A 20010-nucleotide genomic window follows, 5' to 3' on the forward strand; every position below is an offset into this window, starting at 1 on the left:
CTTTTTGAAATATGATGTGTTACAATAAACATGCATCTGTTATTGATGGTATTTTTTTTTTAAATCATGCAACAGTTGATCAACTCACCACCCTTACAAAAATGTATTTGTTGCTGCAAACTTCCCGCAAATTTGCCACAAAATGTTGCCAGAAGTTTGCAAATGTTTGCCACTAGTGGGGAATCTGTGGCAAATCTTTGGCAATAATAACATGTATTGCCACTAGTGGCAAACAGTTTACCAGAAGCCGTTTCTGGTAAACACATGAGTTCCAAGACCAGTAACCATTGACAACCAATCATGGGATTACATTTTTTTGTTGAAAAATGGAAACCAATCTATATAGCTACCAAAGTTGCCCGGTGAGTGTCTAATTTATTTATTAAGCTTCCTAAAATAACAATGTTAGCTAATTGAAGCTTAGTTACCAATGTCATGTTTTATGAGCCTTGTTTGAGTGAAATACATTTTGTTGATACCAGTTTCAATCTGTCAACATCATTGACTGGTTACCGCTTTGCTAGCTAACTTTAGCTATCATATTTTTTACAATTCATGTGATAGCTAGCTAGCTAACTAATGGTTTGCCAAAAAACTATTTAGGTGAATACAGTGTGTTGCTGTCTATTAATATCAATGTGCATGTAAATATTCTAGTGTCACTGTTTAGTAGCATGTTAGCTAGCACAACAGCTAAAGTTGCAATAATATAAGCTGACTTGACATCAAACCAAAACTTCACTTTTGCAGATGAATACCCTTCCCCTACCCGTGGTGTTGGAAGAGGCTGTATTGGAAGGAGGATGCATCAACACTTTGGAAAGATGTTTGTGGTGCAATAACTCATAACCCCTTTCTTGAGTGACAAATGAGTGTATCATCTTGAAGCTTGATAAGATACATGTATTATTCTCATAAATGTAGCCCATAGAATCTTTCTTTGTAATGATTAGATATTTTATTGCTTTAAACTAGTATCTAGCTCATCTTGATCATGTACAGTTCCTTCTCTCCTCCTAGAAGCAATCAGTTACAAGGCAAAAAGACAGATTGAGGCCTTCAATCAATCTGAGGACAGAGAAATATGTGCTCATCTGGTAAAGGATCTTGCATATATAGCTTTGAGATGTAAATTAACAATAATTAATTTTGGATAACTCAATTTGATGTTGCTTTTCCTACACCCAAGCCTTACACACCTGCGTCAGGAAAAAGAGACAACTACTAGACATCCGTCTCTAATGATGCAGTCCCCAGTCTAGATTTAATATCATAATTAGTTGATTAGTTTGAATCAATTGTGCTGAGGCTTGGCTGGAGAAACATCTTGTATAATGTGGCTCTCTAGGAACAGTTGTCCACACATGCAAAGGTAGATTTAGTAGGGCTAAGTCCCAGCTTATGATAGCTACATTGTTTGTTTATATAGCATTTATACATGGCAGAAACATTGTTTCCTTCATGAGAAATATATAGAATGTCAGTTTCCGTGAGAAGCATAGCAACATCAAGGCAACTTTGTAACAGATGACTATTTATTATATTTAGTACATTTATTATGTTTAGTTTAGTTTTATTTGTGAGACGCAAGTTAATTTAAAGTTATATGTCCTTTGGTTTATGTAGATACAACATTTAAATGTTGTTAACCCAAAGTAACCAAAAAAGCAGATCTAATTTGCATATTCAAACTTTGCAGCAAACAGTAGAATGTTCACCACAAGTTTCACAGAATTGTTTGCCCGAACTAGCCTCAACAGTTTGCCACAAAACTAATTTGCATGTATGAGCTTGCCACAAATTTGCAGCGAATTGGCCAAAGGTTTGCCAGATGCCTGTTTTTTTGTTAAGGGCAAAATACCTGTGTACATCATGGGTGTGAACAATATATGCTATGTGAAATATTTCTTATCACATAACATCAAGTTTTTGTCTATAATGGCCCTCTCTTCCATTTCACCACCCCCCCCCCCTCTTAAACAGGTGTGCATTCTGTGTAATCTCTTGTGGACTACCTAAACATAAATGATACAGTAGATCTGTCATGATACAATGGGATGCGCGAGATAATGAAAATGTGTAGCATTAGTTCCGGAGCTTTGGACAAATCACTATTTTGCAGATGATAGCATCTTTTGAATTTCGTAAGGGAGGGAATTTTGGCCTGTAGACTTGCCCGTTACTTTCAAAGAGAGTGGGTTGAGCTCTTCATTCTGGTTCGGATCCTTTTTCTATCTATTCTCTTAACACATATGAACCCAGAACTTAATCGAGCATCTGACAAAGTATGCAATACTTTAGTTATGGGTTAAGCAAGATTACATTCTGCACAGACCCAAAAATACTCCATATTGAAAGAATTTCAAAAAAGTTTCTTCCTCTCATTTGGGTTGCTGATCCCTCGTTTAGAAGATACAACTGAGGGAACATAGAACTGAGGTAACATAGAGCTGAGGGGACATAGGACTGAGAGGAACATTGGGCTGATGGAACATGGGGCTGAGGGAACATAGACATGGTCCCAGTATGTTTGCATTAGCATTTAGCACTACCAGAAGAACTGCCAACCCATTGCTGCTCATCATGATCCCGTGCTTGCTTCATGTTCAATCCCAGGTCTGACCCACTGCTAGTTTCCCCTAGATGCAGATCTAGAATCTTCTTCCCCTCCCTCAATCCTAACCCCAATCCTTACCATTAATGAGGAAAAAGGAAAACTGACCCTAAGACTAGCGTCTAGATTCAACCACCTCTTTCTTTGTCTGGATGACATCACCAACAGTTTTTATTTTCTCTTTATTTCTTTTAACCGTCCACCGGGGGCTCCTTGACCTCATCCACCGGTCCTGCGTTGCTAGGTTCCTCAGGGCTCCACCAGTGTTTGAGGTGGGTGTTGAGCCGCTCCAGGATGTCACTGGTGTGGTTGATGACTAGGGCCAACCAGGCCAGGCCGAAGAAGATCCAGGACGCCATGAGGACACTGTACCACTCTGGATAGTAATGGTCGGGATTACTGTCTATAGAACCGAGCAGAAAATATGGACAAAATATTCAGCAACTCTTGGAAGACAATATAGATTGACTTGGCAGACACTTTGGGTTTATTATTAAAACCAAAGTGTTTCAGCCTATAGCCTTCACCAGGGTATTAGGGGAGAAACAGCACAAATATGGCCTGACCAATGTGATAAGATGGCATCGTAACCTCATTTGTGTGGTATTTGATAACAACTCTACTGAAGTCATTATCAGATAGTTTCTCTCATGTGATTAAAAGCAAGGTAAATTAAACATTTTTTTGCCAAAATGTATTTAGGAATTACATAATAAAATGCTAGTTAAATAATAAATACCACATGTATGTCTTTAAATTTCTTTAGGATTCTTTGAAACAAGCATTTGAGTAAACATGTGTGTGCTAGCGCTAGCTCATAAAACAGACAAGTAAGCCCACACATGCATGTCAAAAAAACATCAAACACGTGAAGAACATCTCTCACATGGACACATTTAATACGCACATTCCTTCTTTGCCAAGTTAATCCATCCACCTGACAGGTGTGGCACATCAAGAAGCTGATTTAACAGCATGATATTTGTATTCTATGTATTATGAACCCCTTCACTCGTCCTGGGGTGCAGCAAAACATGAAGACAGTAATAGAAACTCTATATACAAAAGTATGTGGACAAATTTGTGGTTTTGGCTATTACAGCCACACCCGTTGCTGACAGGTGTATAAAATTGACCACACAGCCATGCAATTTCTATGGATAATCATTGGCTGTAGAATGGCCTTACTGAAGAGCTCAGTGACTTTCAACATGGCACCATCATATGATGCCACCTTTCCAACGAGTCAGTTTGTCTAATTTCTGCCCTGGTAGAGCTGCCCCGGTCAACTGTAAATGCTGTTATTCTGAAGTGGAAACATCTAGGAGCAACAACGGCTCAGCCACAAAGTGGTAGGCCACACAAGCTCCAGCGAGTGCTGAAGTGCGTAATCGCATAAAAATCGTCTGCCCTAAGTTGCAACACTAATGAGTTCCAAACAGCCTCTGGAAGCAACTTCAGCACAATAACTGTTCGTCTGGAGCTTCAAGAAATGGGTTTCCAATGGCTGAGCAGCCGCACACAAGCCTAAGATCACCATGCGGAATGCCAAGCATCAGCTGGAGTGGTGTAAAGCATACCGCAATTGGACTCTGGAGCAGTGGAAATGCGTTCTCTGGAGTGATGAATCATACTTAATGTTACAGCATACATTGACATTCTAGACAATTCTGTGTTTCCAACTTTGTAGCACCAGTTTGAGGAAGGCCCTTTTCTGTTTCAGCATGACAAATCCCACATGCACAAAGCGAGATCCATACAGGAACGGTTTGTTGAGATCGATGTGAAAAAACTCGACTAGCCTTGACATCGACCCCATCGAACACTTTTGGGAAGAATTGGAATGCCGACTGCGAGCCAGGCCTAGTCGCCCAACATCAGTACCGACCTCACTAATGGTCTTGTCACTGAATGGAAGCGAGTCCCTTCAGCAATGTTCCAACATCTAGTGGAAAGCGAAATCAGTGGAATTCGAGTATGATAGCTAAGGAGATGGAGAAAAAACCTTTCTCCGGATTACATCTTCAAACTAAGGGAAACCATGGCATCTGACAGGAGACGTGTCCTTCCATGAATGATGTAAGAGTGTCTAGCTAGTTACATTTTCAGATATTACACGTTTCTAATTTTGACAGAAAGTGGTTTCATTTCAAGTGTACTGTTAGCTAGCTAGCTAACTGACGTTAGCAGGCTGGCTCGCTAGCTAAAGTTACGTGTATGATCTTATTATTCATATCTCAGAGCCATTTGCTTAGCTAGCTATAGCCTAATTTTAGCAAGCTAATATTGGACCTGGTTGGTTAGCTACCTGCTGATTCATGCAGGGTAGTAACGTCATGAGTTGGGATTATGGTTCATTGTTTACCTAGTTAGCTAATGTTAGCTGACTGGCTCGCTAGCTAACATTACATGTATGATCTTTTTTTTCTTCTTTTTTTTACAGGTATGATCATATTATGCGTATCTCAGAGCCATTTGATTGGCTAGCTATAGACTCGTTTTAGCTAGCTAACATTGAACCTGGTTGGATAGCTACCTGCAGATTTATGCAGGGTAGTGATGTCATGAGTTGGGATTATATTGTTTACCTAGCTAGCTAGCAAACGTTAGCTGGCTGGCTTGCTAACTAATGTTACGTGCATGATCTTATTATTCGTATCTCAGAGCCATTTATTTGGTTAGCTATAGCCTAACATTAGCAAGCTAACATTGAACCAGGTTGGTTAGCTACCTGCAGATTCATGCAAGGTAGTAACATCATGAGTTGGGATTATGGTTTACCTAGCTAGCTAGCTACATGTCTTAACAAAAGACTCCACAATGCAAGTAACCACTTCGGGTGCATTCATAAATTCAGTCAGGCCATCTACTCCAATTTCAGAGCACATTCGTCAATTTAATTACGCTTTTTTTTCAGACATTTACTGACACCGGCCATATTCAACGGGTGTTGAGCATTCGTAAATTCACCAGTTATTCCACAGCACAGTTACAGTCACCAACACTCTGGATAACATGAAAATAGCCTAACCAGCTCTGCTAGTGCTGGTATGATCCAAATCCAAGATGGTAGCATGTCAAGTCTTACATTTTAACCTACTAATAACCTATGTATTTATAGTTGAGTAACTTCATTGTTGTGTGGTGCAAACTATTTTGTTTTTGCTGGTGTAAAGATCACGGGTCTCTCTCAACTCGGCACTTCATTACTTGAAGTTTACCAAAGTAACCCTATCTCTGGCTGGCCTGAGTTCCTTCTTCATCCGCGGAGTGTCTCGTCCAAGCTGCTCCTTTTTGCTCTTTGCCTGGCTGTCAGTGGCAGCTCCACAATCCCCAACCTGTTCTCTCAACACCCAATCTATTCACGTGCAAATACTCACATTCAGACTCACACATACACGCTGTCCCTCTCTCCCCGTACCTTCGTTGGCCTCTATTTTTTACATTTGTCGTGGTATTGCGTTGTGCACTGACTTTACTGAACAGTCGCTGGGTGAGCACATCTGACAATGTGCTCTCGTTCACTCGGTCCACTCATCCAAGTGCAGATGTATTTGTGGCATGATGTGAACAGTACAAATTTGTGTCACTACCAAAGTCTAATGGTTTTAAATGACTGTTTTGTATTGTCTGGAAACTCACTTGTAGAATTCGCCTGCGGTAGGTCTCTTAAAAAAGAGAAGCCGTGCAAGGTTATTAAATAGAGGTGCCTAGTTATTTTTTTTTTGTTGATATCAGGTAACGTTCAACCTAACCCTGGCCCTGATATGCAATGTCTCCAAAGCCCCTCTGATTTTAAATCAAGATCTGGTTTTGGTATTTTTCATTTAAATGTACGCAGCCTGTTGTCAAAAATTGATGGGGTTAGGATTTGGGCAAAATCAACTGATGCTGATGTAATTGTGTTTTCTGAAACCTGGCTCAGCAAGTCTGTTTTTGTAGGATATTTGTACAAGTGGTTACAATGTTTAACACACTGATCGAGTTAAGAAAGGTGGGGGTGTGGCAATATATGTAAAAACAATTCCCTGTAAGTGTGGCAAAGTCTGAAACTATTTGTAAACATTTAGAGTTTCTTGCTTTGAATGTTCATCATGTTCTGATGCTGATTGGCTTATTTTTAGGCAGTTACAAAACAAGTGTTATTTTCTTCTCAGGAAGGCCAAGTCTGAATATTTCATGTCTGTTACCACTCATAACCTGAATGACTCTAGAAAGTTTTGTAAGTCTATGTCTGGTAACAGTAATGTTAATGAATTACCGTCATGTGTTTTGAATGACTCTGTTGCTGTATATGACAAAACTAAAATGTTGAATTGTTTCAATGAGCACTCTATCATCTGGTAGGCTGTTTGATTTAGTGTCCTCTGTCTCTGTACAACCCTGTGTGGACGAACCAGTGAGAGCTCGTCGAACTTTTAGCTTTTTGCCATTCTCAGTGCAGGTGGTACATAAAGCCCTGAAATCCTTAGATCAGAGAAAGCCTGCAGGTCCTGATCTTTTGGATCCCTGCTTTTTAAATCTGGCAGCTGATTTCATAGGCTGTTTTCATGGATATTTGTTTTAGATTCTGTCTCTCACAGTTGAAGTGTACCTATGATAAAACATGACAGACCTCTACATGCTTTGTAAGTAGGAAAGCCTGCAAAATCATCAGTGTATCAAATACTTGTTCTCCCCACTGAAGCTGGCAAGTTAGCTTGGGTGCTTGACTGCTGTTGTTAGTTCAGAACACTCAGATCAACCCTTAAGGAGATGGGTGGTGCTAAAGCTTAAGAGGGTGTTGAACAATGCTGAATGGGTGTAGACAAAGAAGAGCTCTCCAATAGGTACCAAAACATTCAAAGGTCATTTTCTCATTTCAAGTTTATCAATTTTACTTTTAATAATTACTTTCCCATTGTTTCTCAGCTGTAATGTATGATATAGTGGGGCGGCAGGGTAGCCTAGTGGTTAGAGTGTTGAACTAACAACTGGAAGGTTGAAAGTTCAAACCCCCGAGCTAACAAGGTACTAATCTGTCGTTCTGCCCCTGAACAGGCAGTTAACCCACTGTTCCTAGGCCGTCATTGAAAATAAGAATTTGTTCTTAACTGACTTGCCCAGTTAAATAAAAGGTAAAAAACAAAAATAGCATTTTAAGCTCTGAGTCTTTTATCTAATATAAAAAACACAATTTTAAAAAATTACTGATTTGAGCCAGTTTGTCACATATTATAATACAATTTAAATGTAAAAAAAAAATCACAATACAGATTTCACGATACAGTAAGTGGTGTGCCCTCTGGCCAATACTACAACACACAATCAGGTGTACGTGTGTATAATTTGCATAGGTGTGTTTGCACCTGTGTGTGTGACACTTCACAGTTCTAACTGTTCCATAAGGTGTATTTTTATCAGTTTTTTAAAAATCAGATTTTACTGCTTGTGTGAGTTACTTGATGTACAATAGAGTTCCATGTAGCCATGTCTCTGTGTAGTACTCTGTGCATCCCATAGTCTGTTCTGGAATTTGGGAGATTGAAGAGACCACCTGTGGCAAGTCTTGTTGGGTATGGGTGTGTGCTAGTATTTTAAATATACAGCTAGGTGCGTTCAACATGTTAATACTTCTTACAAAAAGAAGTAGTGATGCAGTCAATCTGTCCTCTACTTTAAGCCATGAGTGATTGACATGTATATTATTAATGCTAACTCTACCTGTATATTTAAGGGACAGCTATGCTTGTAATTTATTTTGTAATTTTTTGTGGCACCTGACCACGCGACTTGGCATTAGTCCAGATGCGACAAAACTAGGACCTGCCTTGATGACATTGATGTTAAGAATGAAGAGCAACGCTTTATTATGGACAAACCTCTCCCCATCTTAGCTACTGTTGCATCAATATGTCTGAGCATAACAATTGCTCGATTTCCACATTATTAATTACAAGATTTAGTTGGGGTTTAGGGTTTAGAGAATGATTTGTCCCAAATAAAATGCTTTTAGTTTTTGAAATATTTAGGACTGACTTATTTCTTGCCACTCATTCTGAAACTGACTACAGGTCATTGTTAAGTGTTGCAGTGATTTTACTCGTTGTAGTAGCTGACGTGTATAATGTTGAAAAAAAAAGAGTTAAACAAATCAATATCTATTTTGTATTTGAGATTAAGTAGCCAACCTTTACCTTGATGACAGTTTTGGACACTCTTTGAATTCTCTCAACCAGCTTCACCTGGAAAGCTTTTTCAACCGTCTTGAAGGAGTTCCCACATATGCTGAGCACTTGGTTGCTTTTCTTTCACTCTGCGGTCCAACTCATCCCAAACCATTTCAATTGGGTTTGTCACTCATTTTGCCCATTTAATGTTGAATTGAACAGTAACTGAATGCCTGATGCCTGTCTGCCTGCTTTATATAGCAAGCCACAGTCACCTGACTCACTGTCTGTAGGAACAGTCCATTTTTGTGAACCAAATAAACTGGCCGGTGAGTGTATACAGTATGTATGTACAGTGGCAACAAAAGGTATGTGAACCCTTTGGAATTACCTGGATTTTTGCATAAATTGGTCATACAATTTGATCGGATCTTCATCTAAGTCATAACAATAGACAAATACTTTCTGCTTAAACTAATAACACACAAACATTTATACATTTTCATGTCTTTATTGAACACTGTGTAAACATTCACAGTGCAGGGTGGAAAAAGTATGTGAACCCTTGGATTTAATAACTGGCTGACACTCCTTTCACAGCAATAACCTTAACAAAATGTTTTCTGTAGTTGCGGATCAGACCTGCACAACAGTCAGGAGGAATTTTGGACCATTCCCCTTTACAAAACTGTTTCAGTTCAGCAATATTCTTGGGATGTATGGTGTGAACTGCTCGAGGTCATGGAACAGCATCTCAATCGGGTTGAGGTGAGGACTCTGACTGTGCCACTCCAGAAGGCGTATTTTCTTCTGTTGAAGCCATTCTGTTGTTGATTTACTTCTGTGTTTTGGGTCATGGTCCTGTTGCATCACCCAACTTCTGGGGGATGTCCTGTTCAGCTTCAATTGGCAGACAGCCTCACATTCTCCTGCAAAAATGTCTTGATAAACCTGGGAATTCATTTTTCCGTCAATGATAGCAAGCTGTCCAGGCCCTGAGGCAGCAAAGCAGCCCCAAACCATGATAGTCCCTCCACCATAGTTTACAGTTGAGATGAGGTTTTGATGTTGGTGTGCTGTGTCTTTTTTTCTCTGCACATAATGTTGTGTGTTCCTTCCAAACAACACAACTTTAGTTTCATCTGTCCACAGAACATTTTGCCAATAGCACTGTGAAACATCCAGGTGCTCTTTTGTGAACATCAGATGTGCAGCAACGTTTTTTTGGACAGCAGTGGCTTCTGAACACTATTCTTGTTTAGTGTTTTACATATCGTAGACTACTCAACAGAGATGTCAGCATGTTCCAGAGATTTCTGTAAATCTTTAGCTGACACTCTAGGATTCTTTTTAAGTGCCAACCACTGGTACCATTAATGCTAGTTAGTGCTAGTTTGACCACCAGAGAGCATCTTTGAGAAGCATTTGACAGCCTTCAATAGCGGCTGTACTAGAGAATGTAAAAGCTTTTTTGTAAGAACCTAGCATATAGAAATGATTTTAAGAAATGTTGCTTAATTAATTTGATTAATATTATGGTGTTTCTATTCAAGATAAACAAAAAACCTTCTGGGTTTCCTTTACGATGAAAATATGGCGCTCTACAACGTGATGGTCAGGAGTAGGCTACAGTGCTGGGCTATTTAGCAAATGAGTCCCTGTGTCGTGTGGGCACGTAGGAGACTGGGGTTCAATTCCCCGATGGGGAGGACGGAGTAGGTTGTCCTTGTAAATAAGAATTTGTTCTTAACTGATTCCATATGTGTAATTTCATAGTTGTGATGTATTCACTATTATTCTCTACATTGTAGAAAATAGGTAAAAAATAAAGATAATCCCTGGAATGAGTAGGTGTGTCCAAACTTTTGACTGTTGCTTGCTTAATTAATTTGCTTAATATTATGTTGTTTCTACTCCAAGAAAAACCCTCTGGGTTTCCATTAGGATGGAATGGAAAATACCTACTCGTACAACGTGATGGTCGGGAGTAGGCTACAGTGCTGGGCTATTTAGCTATTTCACAAAATAATCCCTGTGTTGTGCGCGGGCACACTGGGGTTCAATTCCCCGATGGGGAGGAAGGAGTAGGCTGCCCTTGTAAATAAGAACTTGTTCTTAAGGGGCATTGCACTAATAATGGCGCTGACTAAGGTAACATTCCTGCTGTTTTAGCAAGTAGCTGGACAATAGACTTGCCTAAATGGAGGGTAGGGGGAGAATTCTATCATAAAATGTATTTCTAAGTTAGGTTCTAAGTTAAGTATTATTATTTTTACGTATCACATCCAACCACGATTGGGAGTCCCATAGGGTGGCACACAATTGGCCCAGAGTTTCTCTCCCTCTAAAAACAGAAATAAATGTTTTGGCCTTTACAAATATTATTTTGGCCTTTATTCAGATTACTATCTCTCACATTTGTTTTTTTGAAAATAAAATAACCTCCAAAATATCGTTATATATTATCAAGTTGATCGCACTATCATATAGCCGGCACCTACATAGAGCTGAGTGACTCGCTCCTTCATGGCTTTGGATCAAAATAAATAAGTACCAGCATTCTTTCTGATAGTCTTTAATAAATAAATGTTTTGGTTATCCTGACTTGGACACCATGTACAGTATTATAATAGAACATTATGGGCTATTAGCAGGACAATATACCTTTATCAACATCTCTCTGTATTTTGACTATTTGTGGATGGGTTCTCCCCAGTGGCGCAGCTGTCTAAGTCACCACATCACAATGCAAAATGCTTTGCTAAATGCTTTGCAACAACAGATACCCATGCCGGCTGCCACCGGGAGACCCATGAGGCGGCTTTTGGTTATAATTTAGAATCCTCCAATCTTCGATATGTAATTACTGGCTGAGATTCACGTCATATTTTTCCGATATACTGTAGGTCTACCGTAGGTGACATTTAAAGTCCTCGGCCACGAGGAGCACCGCTTCTGGATGAGCATTTTCTTGTTTGCAGTTGAGCGCGGTCTTAGTGCCAGCATCGGTCTGTGGTGGTAAATAGACGGCTACGAATAACATAGATGAGAACTATTTTGGTCGATACTGTGGTCTTCAGCTTATCATAAGGTACTCTACCTCAGGCAAGCAATACCACGAGACTTCTTTAATATTAGACATCGCGCACCAACTATTGAAAAATAGACAGACACCCCACCTCTCGTCTTGCCAGATGCAGCTTCTCTGTTCTGCCTGTGCATGGAAAATCCCACCAGCTCTATATTATCCATGTCGTCGTTCAGCCACAACTCGGTGAATCATAAGATATTACAGTTTTAAATGTACTGTTGGTAGGATAATCTTGATCGTAGGACATCAATTATGTTTTCCAATGATTGCACGTTAGCCAATAGAACGGATGGCAGTGGGAGTTTACTCGCTCGTCTACAAATTCTCAGAAGGCAGCCCGACCTCAGCCCCATTTTTCTCCGTCTTTGGGCCTGTTCCCGGGAAAGCAGTATATCCTTCTCATTAGAGTCTTTAAAGGAAAATGCTTCTTCCAGTTCGAGGTGAGTAATCGCTGTTCTGATGTCCAGAAGTTATTTTTGGTCATAAGAGACGGTAGCGACAAAATTATGAACAAAATAAGTCAAATAATAAGTTACAAACACAAAAAACTAACAAAATAGCACAGTTGCTTAGCAGCATGTAAAATGTAAGCCATCCTCTTCGGCGACATGTATGTGTGGGATTCAAAGATGAGGTAGTCATTCAGAAATCATGTCCATGCAACTTATTATGCAATTGTTTACGGTTGAATAGTTATTGACACAAGAAATTTCAGCCTTTAATTTCTAATTAAATTTTTAAACATTATGAAAAACATAATTTTGACATGATGGGGTATTGTCTGTAGGCCAGTGACAACAAATCTCTATTTAATCTATTTTAAATTCAGGCTTTAACACAGCAAAATGTGGAAAAGGTCAAGGGGTGTGAATACTTTCTGAAGGCTCTGTATGCTTTTTCCACCTTGCCAACTAGCTAGCTAGCCTCTGATTGCAGATAAAGTTACCCAAAGTATCTAATGTTAGCTAACATTAACGTGAGCTGCTGGACAATTTTGTTTGCTAACGTTAGCTACACTACATGACCAAAAGTATGTGGTCACCTGCTCATCGAGTATCTCATTCCAAAATCATGGGCATTAATATGGAGTTGGTTTCCCCTTTGGTGCCATAACAGCATTCACTATTCTGGGGAGGCTTTCTACTAGATGTTAGAACCATACTGCAAGGACTTGCCTCCATTCAGCCACAAGAGCATTAGTGAGGTTGGGTACTGATGTTGGGCAATTAGGACTGACTCGCGTTCCAATTCATCCCAAAGGTGTTCGAAGGGGTTGAGGTCAGGGCTCTGTGCAGGCCAGTCAAGTTCTACCATACCGATCTCGACAAACCATTTCTATATGGACCTCACTTTGTGCACAGGGGCATTGTTGAAACAGGAAAGGGCCTTACCCAAACTGTTGCCACAAAATTGGATGTACAGAATTGTCTAGAATGTCATTGTATGCTGTAACGTTAAGATTTCCCTTCACTGGAACTAAAGGGGCCTAGACCAAACCATGAAAAAGTTGGCACTATGCATTGGGGCATGTAGCATTCTCCTGGCATCCGCCAAACCCAGATTCATCCATCAGAATTCCAGGGGGTAAAGTGTGATTCATGACTCCATCCAATGATTGCCATTGCAAATGGTGATCTTTGGCTTGTGTGTGGCTGTTGGCCTTAGAGATCCATTCCATTAAACTTGACTCGGGCAGTTCTATCAGGGCAGAAATTTGACACGTTGAAAGTTACTGAGCTCTACAGTAAGGCCATTTTACTGCTGTTGTTTTCCTATGGAGATTGCATGGCTGTGTGCTCGATTTTAGACACCTGTCAGCAACGGGTGTGGCTGAAATAGCAGAATCCAACAATTTGAAGAGTTGTCCACATACGTTTGTATATATAGTGTATATGCGCACACACCAATCACCAGAAGTTTCTGGGTACTTAAATATTTCAAAAATTATGTGGAGAATAATGTGTATTTACAGTCCCCACTCTTGCTTGTCTGGATTACATCGTCAAACATGCATGGCATCAGACAGGACAGGAGACACATCCAATTATGATGTATATTGGTAAGATTTACAGATATTACACGTTTCTAATTTTGACACAGTGGTTTCATTTCAAGTTAGCTAGCTAACGTAAACTGGCTGGGTCGCTAGCTAACGTTATGTGTATGATCTTATTCTTCATATCTCAGACACATTTGCTTGACTAGTTATAGCCATAGAACCTGGTTGGTTAGCTACCTGTAGATTCATGCAGGGTAGTGACGTTGTGATTATGGTCCAATGTATAGCTAGCTAGCTACATGTCTTAAAAGACTCCACTCTAATTTATACAAAGTATTTTAATTGCAAATTAATGTGTACTGTTAGCTAGCTAACGTTAGCTGGCTGGCTCGCTAACTAACGTCACGTCATGCCTTGGGATTCATTGTTTACCTAGCTAGCTATCGAGCTAACGTTACGTTTCTTAACAAAATACTATTTTCTTAGTGTGCCAGAGCGCAGAATAACTAATGCATTTTTGAACGCTCAACACGTGTTGAATATGTCTGGTGTCAGCAATAAAGCGAAATTAAATTGTTGCCAACAGCACAGTTAGTCACCAACACTCTGGATAACATGAAGTAGCTAGCCAATGTTAGGTTGGGTGCTTGACTGTAGTTGTGAGGTCAGAGTTTACAGAACAACCCTACTTAGTGTCCAGTGTGCGCTCTGAACGCGAAACCACCGGGCGAGTAATGTTCAGTGAGTTGTTCTCTCTCCTCTCATGTCTGGCAAGTACAGAACGCACGGATCAACCCATAAAGAGACGGGTGGGGCTAAGGTTTAAGAGGCTGGGTGTAGACAAAGAAGGGCTCTCCAATAGTAGTACCAAAACATGGGCAGCAATACGAGACAGCATATGGGGAAATGTTATAGCAGTATTGTGACATGCATAGGCGAGACGTGCATTGATAATACAACCTGTGGATTACAGAGTAAAGTTAGGAATTGTCACGCGAGACAGGAGTCGGGATTTTCGTTTACAGTGGGATTGGGACGATGGGAAAATATCCTAGGCTCTATTTAAGGTTACTGTATATAAGGTTAGGCTACTAAGTGAGACAATAGAGAAATAATACACTTGATTTAGGCTACATTATTTCATGGTAAATGTTTCTGATCAGTGATAGATGAGCAAACAAAAAAATGAGCTAACACTTCCACTTGTCCAGTCAGGTATCAATTAACCAAATATACAGACAGATCAGTGAATCAAAATCACATTGATTGATTATCAGACAAGTCACAGGTTTTTGGTCGGAAGTAGGACAGGCTACTTACTACCTGAGTGATGAGAAAAATCCACTTGTATAACATGCTACCAAAATGTTCTGATATTTTATTTGTTTAACCTTTATTTAACTAGGCAAGTCAGTTAACTTCTTGCGTCGAGCCATCCCGGATCCGGGATCGTGAATACACTCAGTTAGATAGCAAATGTTCAGTTTTTCCTGAAAGATTATTTGTGCAGGAGAAATCGGTCCGTTTTCTGCGTCATGCTTGGCTACCAAAAAAAAACGAAAATTCATTCATCCAAACGCCAAACTTTCTTCCACATTAACTCCATAATATCGACTGAAACATGGTAAACGTTGTTTAGAATCAATCCTCAAAGTGTTTTTCACATATCTCTTCATGATATATCATTTCTGGAAGTCTCCTCTCTGTCTCAATCACATGGATGAATGCGAGCAGCTTGGAGATTACGCAACAATTTCAACAAAGGACACCGGGCGGACCCCTGGTAAATGTAGTCTCTTATGGCCAATCTTCCAATGATATGCCTACAAATACGTCACAATGCTGCAGACAACTTGGAGAAACGATAGAAAGGGCAGGCTAATTTGTGGCGCTTTCACAGCCATATAAGGAGACAATGAAAATCAGAGCGTCAAAAATCCTGCTCATTTCCTGTTTGAAGTTTCATCTGCGTTTCGCCTGTAGCATCAGTTCTGGGGCACTCACAGAAAATATCTTTGCAGTTTTGGAAACGGTAGAGTGTTTTCTTTCCAAAGCTGCCAATTATATGCATAGTCAAGCATCTTTTCGTGACAAAATATTGCGCTTAAAACGGGCACGTTTTTTTAATCCAATAATGACATAGCGCCCCCATAGGTTGAAGAGGTTAAGAACAAATTCTTATTTACGATGGCCTACCAAGAGGCAAAATGTCACGACTTCTGCCGAGGTTGGCTCTCCTGCCCGTTCGGGCTGTGCTCGGCGGTCGTCGTCACCGTCCTATTAGCCACTACCGATCCCTTTTCGGTTATCTGTTGGTTTTGTCTGATTGTTTTCACCTGTGTGTTAGTTAATTAGTATCTGTATATAATGTAGGTTGTCCCGCCCTTGTTATGTGCGGGATTGTTTGTTTTTGTCATTTCGTTTCGGCTGTCGGTGTTTTTGTGTTTTATTTCTCCGGTTTGTCTGTTAATTCCTGTTTTGGATATTTTTCACCCTGTTTGTATTTTGGGTTGTCCGTGTTTATTGTTGTTCACCGGAGAATAAACCTCTATTCATTATTTGCTCTCTGCGCCTGATTCCACCCACCTTGACTAGTCGTGACACAAAAGGCCTCCTGCGGTGAAGGCTGGGATGAAAAATAAAAAAGTAGGACAAAAATGTACATCGATACCAGCTAAAGGCTATTATATTAGCAAACTAGAATAAAGATGATGTCATGGATTCCCCAGGTACTGCTGCTCATTCTGTTCACCAGCTCCGGAGGTCTACTCACCGGCCTACTAGGCATCACTGTACTGGATCATTACCACCAACCCCGGACTGTCTTGTCTCATTACACACACCTAGTTCCCATTCCCCCTGATTAGTATGTGTATATATGTGCCCTCTGTTCCCCATTGTCCTTGTTGATTATTGTTCCATGTCCATTGGTCCTGTGAGTACCTGCGCTCTGTTGTATCGGCTTTCGTGTTAGTGTGCACTTATTATTACGGGTCTTCTGACCCACTGGAATTGTGATACAGTGAAATAATCTGTCTGGAAACAATTGTTGTAGAAATTACTTGTCATGCACAAAATAGATGTCCTAACAGACTTGCCAAAACTGTAGTTTGTTAACAAGAAATGTGTGGAGTGGTTGAAAAACTGGTTTTAATGACTCCAACCTAAGTGTATATAAACTTCCAACTTCAACTGTATGTTCATCATTCAGTTGATCATAACAAAGATGAGTTTTCCTTTTTTTTCCTTTTTCTAGGCCCAATGGCTGTTTCCTTGTCACCTCACTCTGGCTTCTGCCTCCGCTGTGTGGTTCTCAACACTAGTTTAAATCAACTGTTTTCGATACATCTGTATATTTTTTCAGGTTAGGGCTCATTTAATTTCTATGATGTCGGACCAGGCCTGGGCTCGGGCTTCAGCTCACAGGGGTCGGACGGGGTTCAAATTTTCAGTTTTGATGAGAACTCTAAATTGCAATCTGGCAGCGTCAATTATGTGTGTGCTTTGAATTTATGGTGACTTTGAGTAAATACGCTGTAAAAAAAGGTGTATTTATCCTGTTAGGATTTATTTTTATTGCACATTATCCAATCTGCTCCTGCGCATATTGTGTATTTTGTGAAATTCCATTAGCCCTACATTGTAGGAAAATGTTTTAATTTCACAGTTCTTGTCATCAATGTTTTTCGGAAAATGTGAAGAGTGATCCTAGGACAGTCCCGGGATCCCGTTTACCGGTATTAATCAATAATGGTCACAATCTAAAGTGTGATTTTAAAAAACGACCTAGTGACCCCTCTCTCATTAAACCTTACACAAGTAAGTATTCATACATTAACCAAAAGTTAAATGAAACTATTGTTGAATTTATTCTGCAATAGAAATAAGAAATGGTTTAGAGCAATAATGTTTCAATGACTTTGTTGTCATTTCCCTTCTCAGTTCAATACAATAAAAACCCCATGTTCAATAGGCTTTTCAAATGCAAGGAAATACCGTTCTATCAAAACTCCAAAATCAATCCTTTTAAAGCTGAATTCAGCAGTAGAGACTAAGCGTTTTCCCCAACCGTGTCCGTAAAAAGCTGAGGGATGAGTCTGGAGAAATGTAATCACTCTCAATCATAGACAGAGTTATGGATGCAAGGACTGAAAATCCATGATAAATAAATTATAATTTAGCCTATGTTCATTGGTGTTCCTTAGGTACTAATTTGACAGAGACTGGTATCACTATGTATTTACAGTGGGGGAAAAAAGTATTTAGTCAGCCACCAATTGTGCAAGTTCTCCCACTTAAAAAGATGAGAAAGGCCTGTAATTTTCATCATAGGTCCACTTCAACTATGACAGACAAAATGAGAAGAAAAAATATGTAGAAAATCTCACTGTAGGATTTTTTTATGAATTTATTTGCAAATTATGGTGGAAAATAAGTATTTGGTCACCTACAAACAAGCAAGTTTTCTGTCTCTCACAGACCTGTAACTTATTTAAGAGGCTCCTCTGTCCTCCACTCGTTACCTGTATTAATGGCACCTGTTTGGACTTGTTATCAGTATAAAAGACACCTGTCCACAACCTCAAACAGTCACACTCCAAACTCCACTATGGCCAAGACCAAAGAGCTGTCAAAGGACACCAGAAACAAAATTGTAGACCTGCACCAGGCTGAGAGGACTGAATTTGCAAAAGATAAGCAGCTTGGTTTGAAGAAATCAACTGTGGGAGCAATTATTAGGAAATGGAAGACATACAAGACCACTAATAACCTCCCTCGATCTGGGGCTCCACGCAAGATCTCACCCGGTGGGGTCAAAATGATCACAAGAACGGTGAGCAAAAATCCCAGAACCACACGGGGGGACCTAGTGAATGACCTGCAGAGAACTGTGACCAAAGTAACAAAGCCTACCACCAGTAACACACTATGGCGCCAGGGGCTCAAATCCTGCCGTGTTCCCCTGCTTAAGCCAGTACATGTCCAGGCCCGTCTGAAGTTTGCTAGAGAGCATTTGATGATCCAGAAGAAAATTGGGAGAATGTCATATGGTCAGAAGAAACCAAAATATAACTTTTTGGTAAAAACTCAACTCGTCATGTTAGGAGGACAAAGAATGCTGAGTTGCATCCAAAGAACACCATACTTACTGTGAAGCATGGGGGTGGAAACATCATGCTTCGGGGCTGTTTTTCTGCAAAGGGACCAGGACGACTGATCCGTGTAAAGGAAAGAATAAATGGGGCCATGTATCATGAGATTTTGAGTGAAAACCTCCTTCCATCAGCAAGGGCATTGAGGATGAAACGATGAAACGTTGCTTGGTCTTTCCGCATGACAATGATCCCAAACACACCGCCCGGGCAACGAAGGAGTGGCTTCGTAAGAAGCATTTCAAGGTCCTGGAGTGGCCTAGCCAGTCTCCAGATCTCAAGCCCATAGAAAATCTTTGGAGGGAGTTGAAAGTCCGTGTTGCCCAGCAACAGCCCCAAAACATCACTGCTCTAGAGGAGATCTGCATGGAGGAATGGGCCAAAATACCGGCAACAGTGTGTGAAAACCTTGTGAAGACTTACAGAAAACATTTGACCTCTGTCATTGCCAACAAAGGGTATATAATAAAGTATTGAGATAAACTTTTGGTATTGACCAAATACTTATTTTCCACCATAATTTGCAAATAAATTCATTAAAAATCCTACAATGCGATTTTCTTGACTTTTTCTTCTTTAATTTTGTCTGTCATTTTTTAAGTGTACCTATGATGAAAATTACAGGCCTCTCATCTTTTTAAGTGGGAGAACTTGCACAATTGGTGGCTGACTAAATACTTTTTTGCCCCACTGTATATAGCAATAAGCTGTTTCTTACTTTTTACTCACTTTTGGGACAAACATTTATTACTTCATGATTAAAATTTGTGACTTTATGTTATAGTAAAATAGTGACGTGATTAGGTATTTACATAGTTATTCGCTGATACTTAGCTGTATTTACCATCTTACTTACCTATATAATAAAAAATACGTTGTATTTACTAATTAAGTATGTAGTACTTACTTGCTTGGTACATTTAAGAAGACATTTTTACTACAAATGTAGATTTTTTTGCTATGTATTTACATAGTAATTGACGGCTGTAAAATGAAGGGTTACC

At 39.9% G+C, this 20010-nt stretch overlaps 1 protein-coding gene across 1 annotated transcript in view; it reads right to left on the minus strand.

Annotated features, from left to right (window-relative positions):
- Positions 1 to 2805: 2805 nt before the first annotated feature.
- Positions 2806 to 20010, minus strand: part of kcnk17 (potassium channel, subfamily K, member 17) — a 41612-nt gene continuing 24407 nt past the window's right edge. The window contains exon 5 of the mRNA XM_046348284.1: positions 2806 to 3017. Within this exon, the coding sequence (XP_046204240.1) occupies positions 2806 to 3017 (212 nt within the window). The remainder of the gene's footprint in view (positions 3018 to 20010) is intronic.

The sequence above is a fragment of the Oncorhynchus gorbuscha genome, linkage group LG05, assembly GCF_021184085.1.
Source record: "Oncorhynchus gorbuscha isolate QuinsamMale2020 ecotype Even-year linkage group LG05, OgorEven_v1.0, whole genome shotgun sequence".
Classification (NCBI taxonomy): Eukaryota; Metazoa; Chordata; class Actinopteri; order Salmoniformes; family Salmonidae; genus Oncorhynchus; species Oncorhynchus gorbuscha.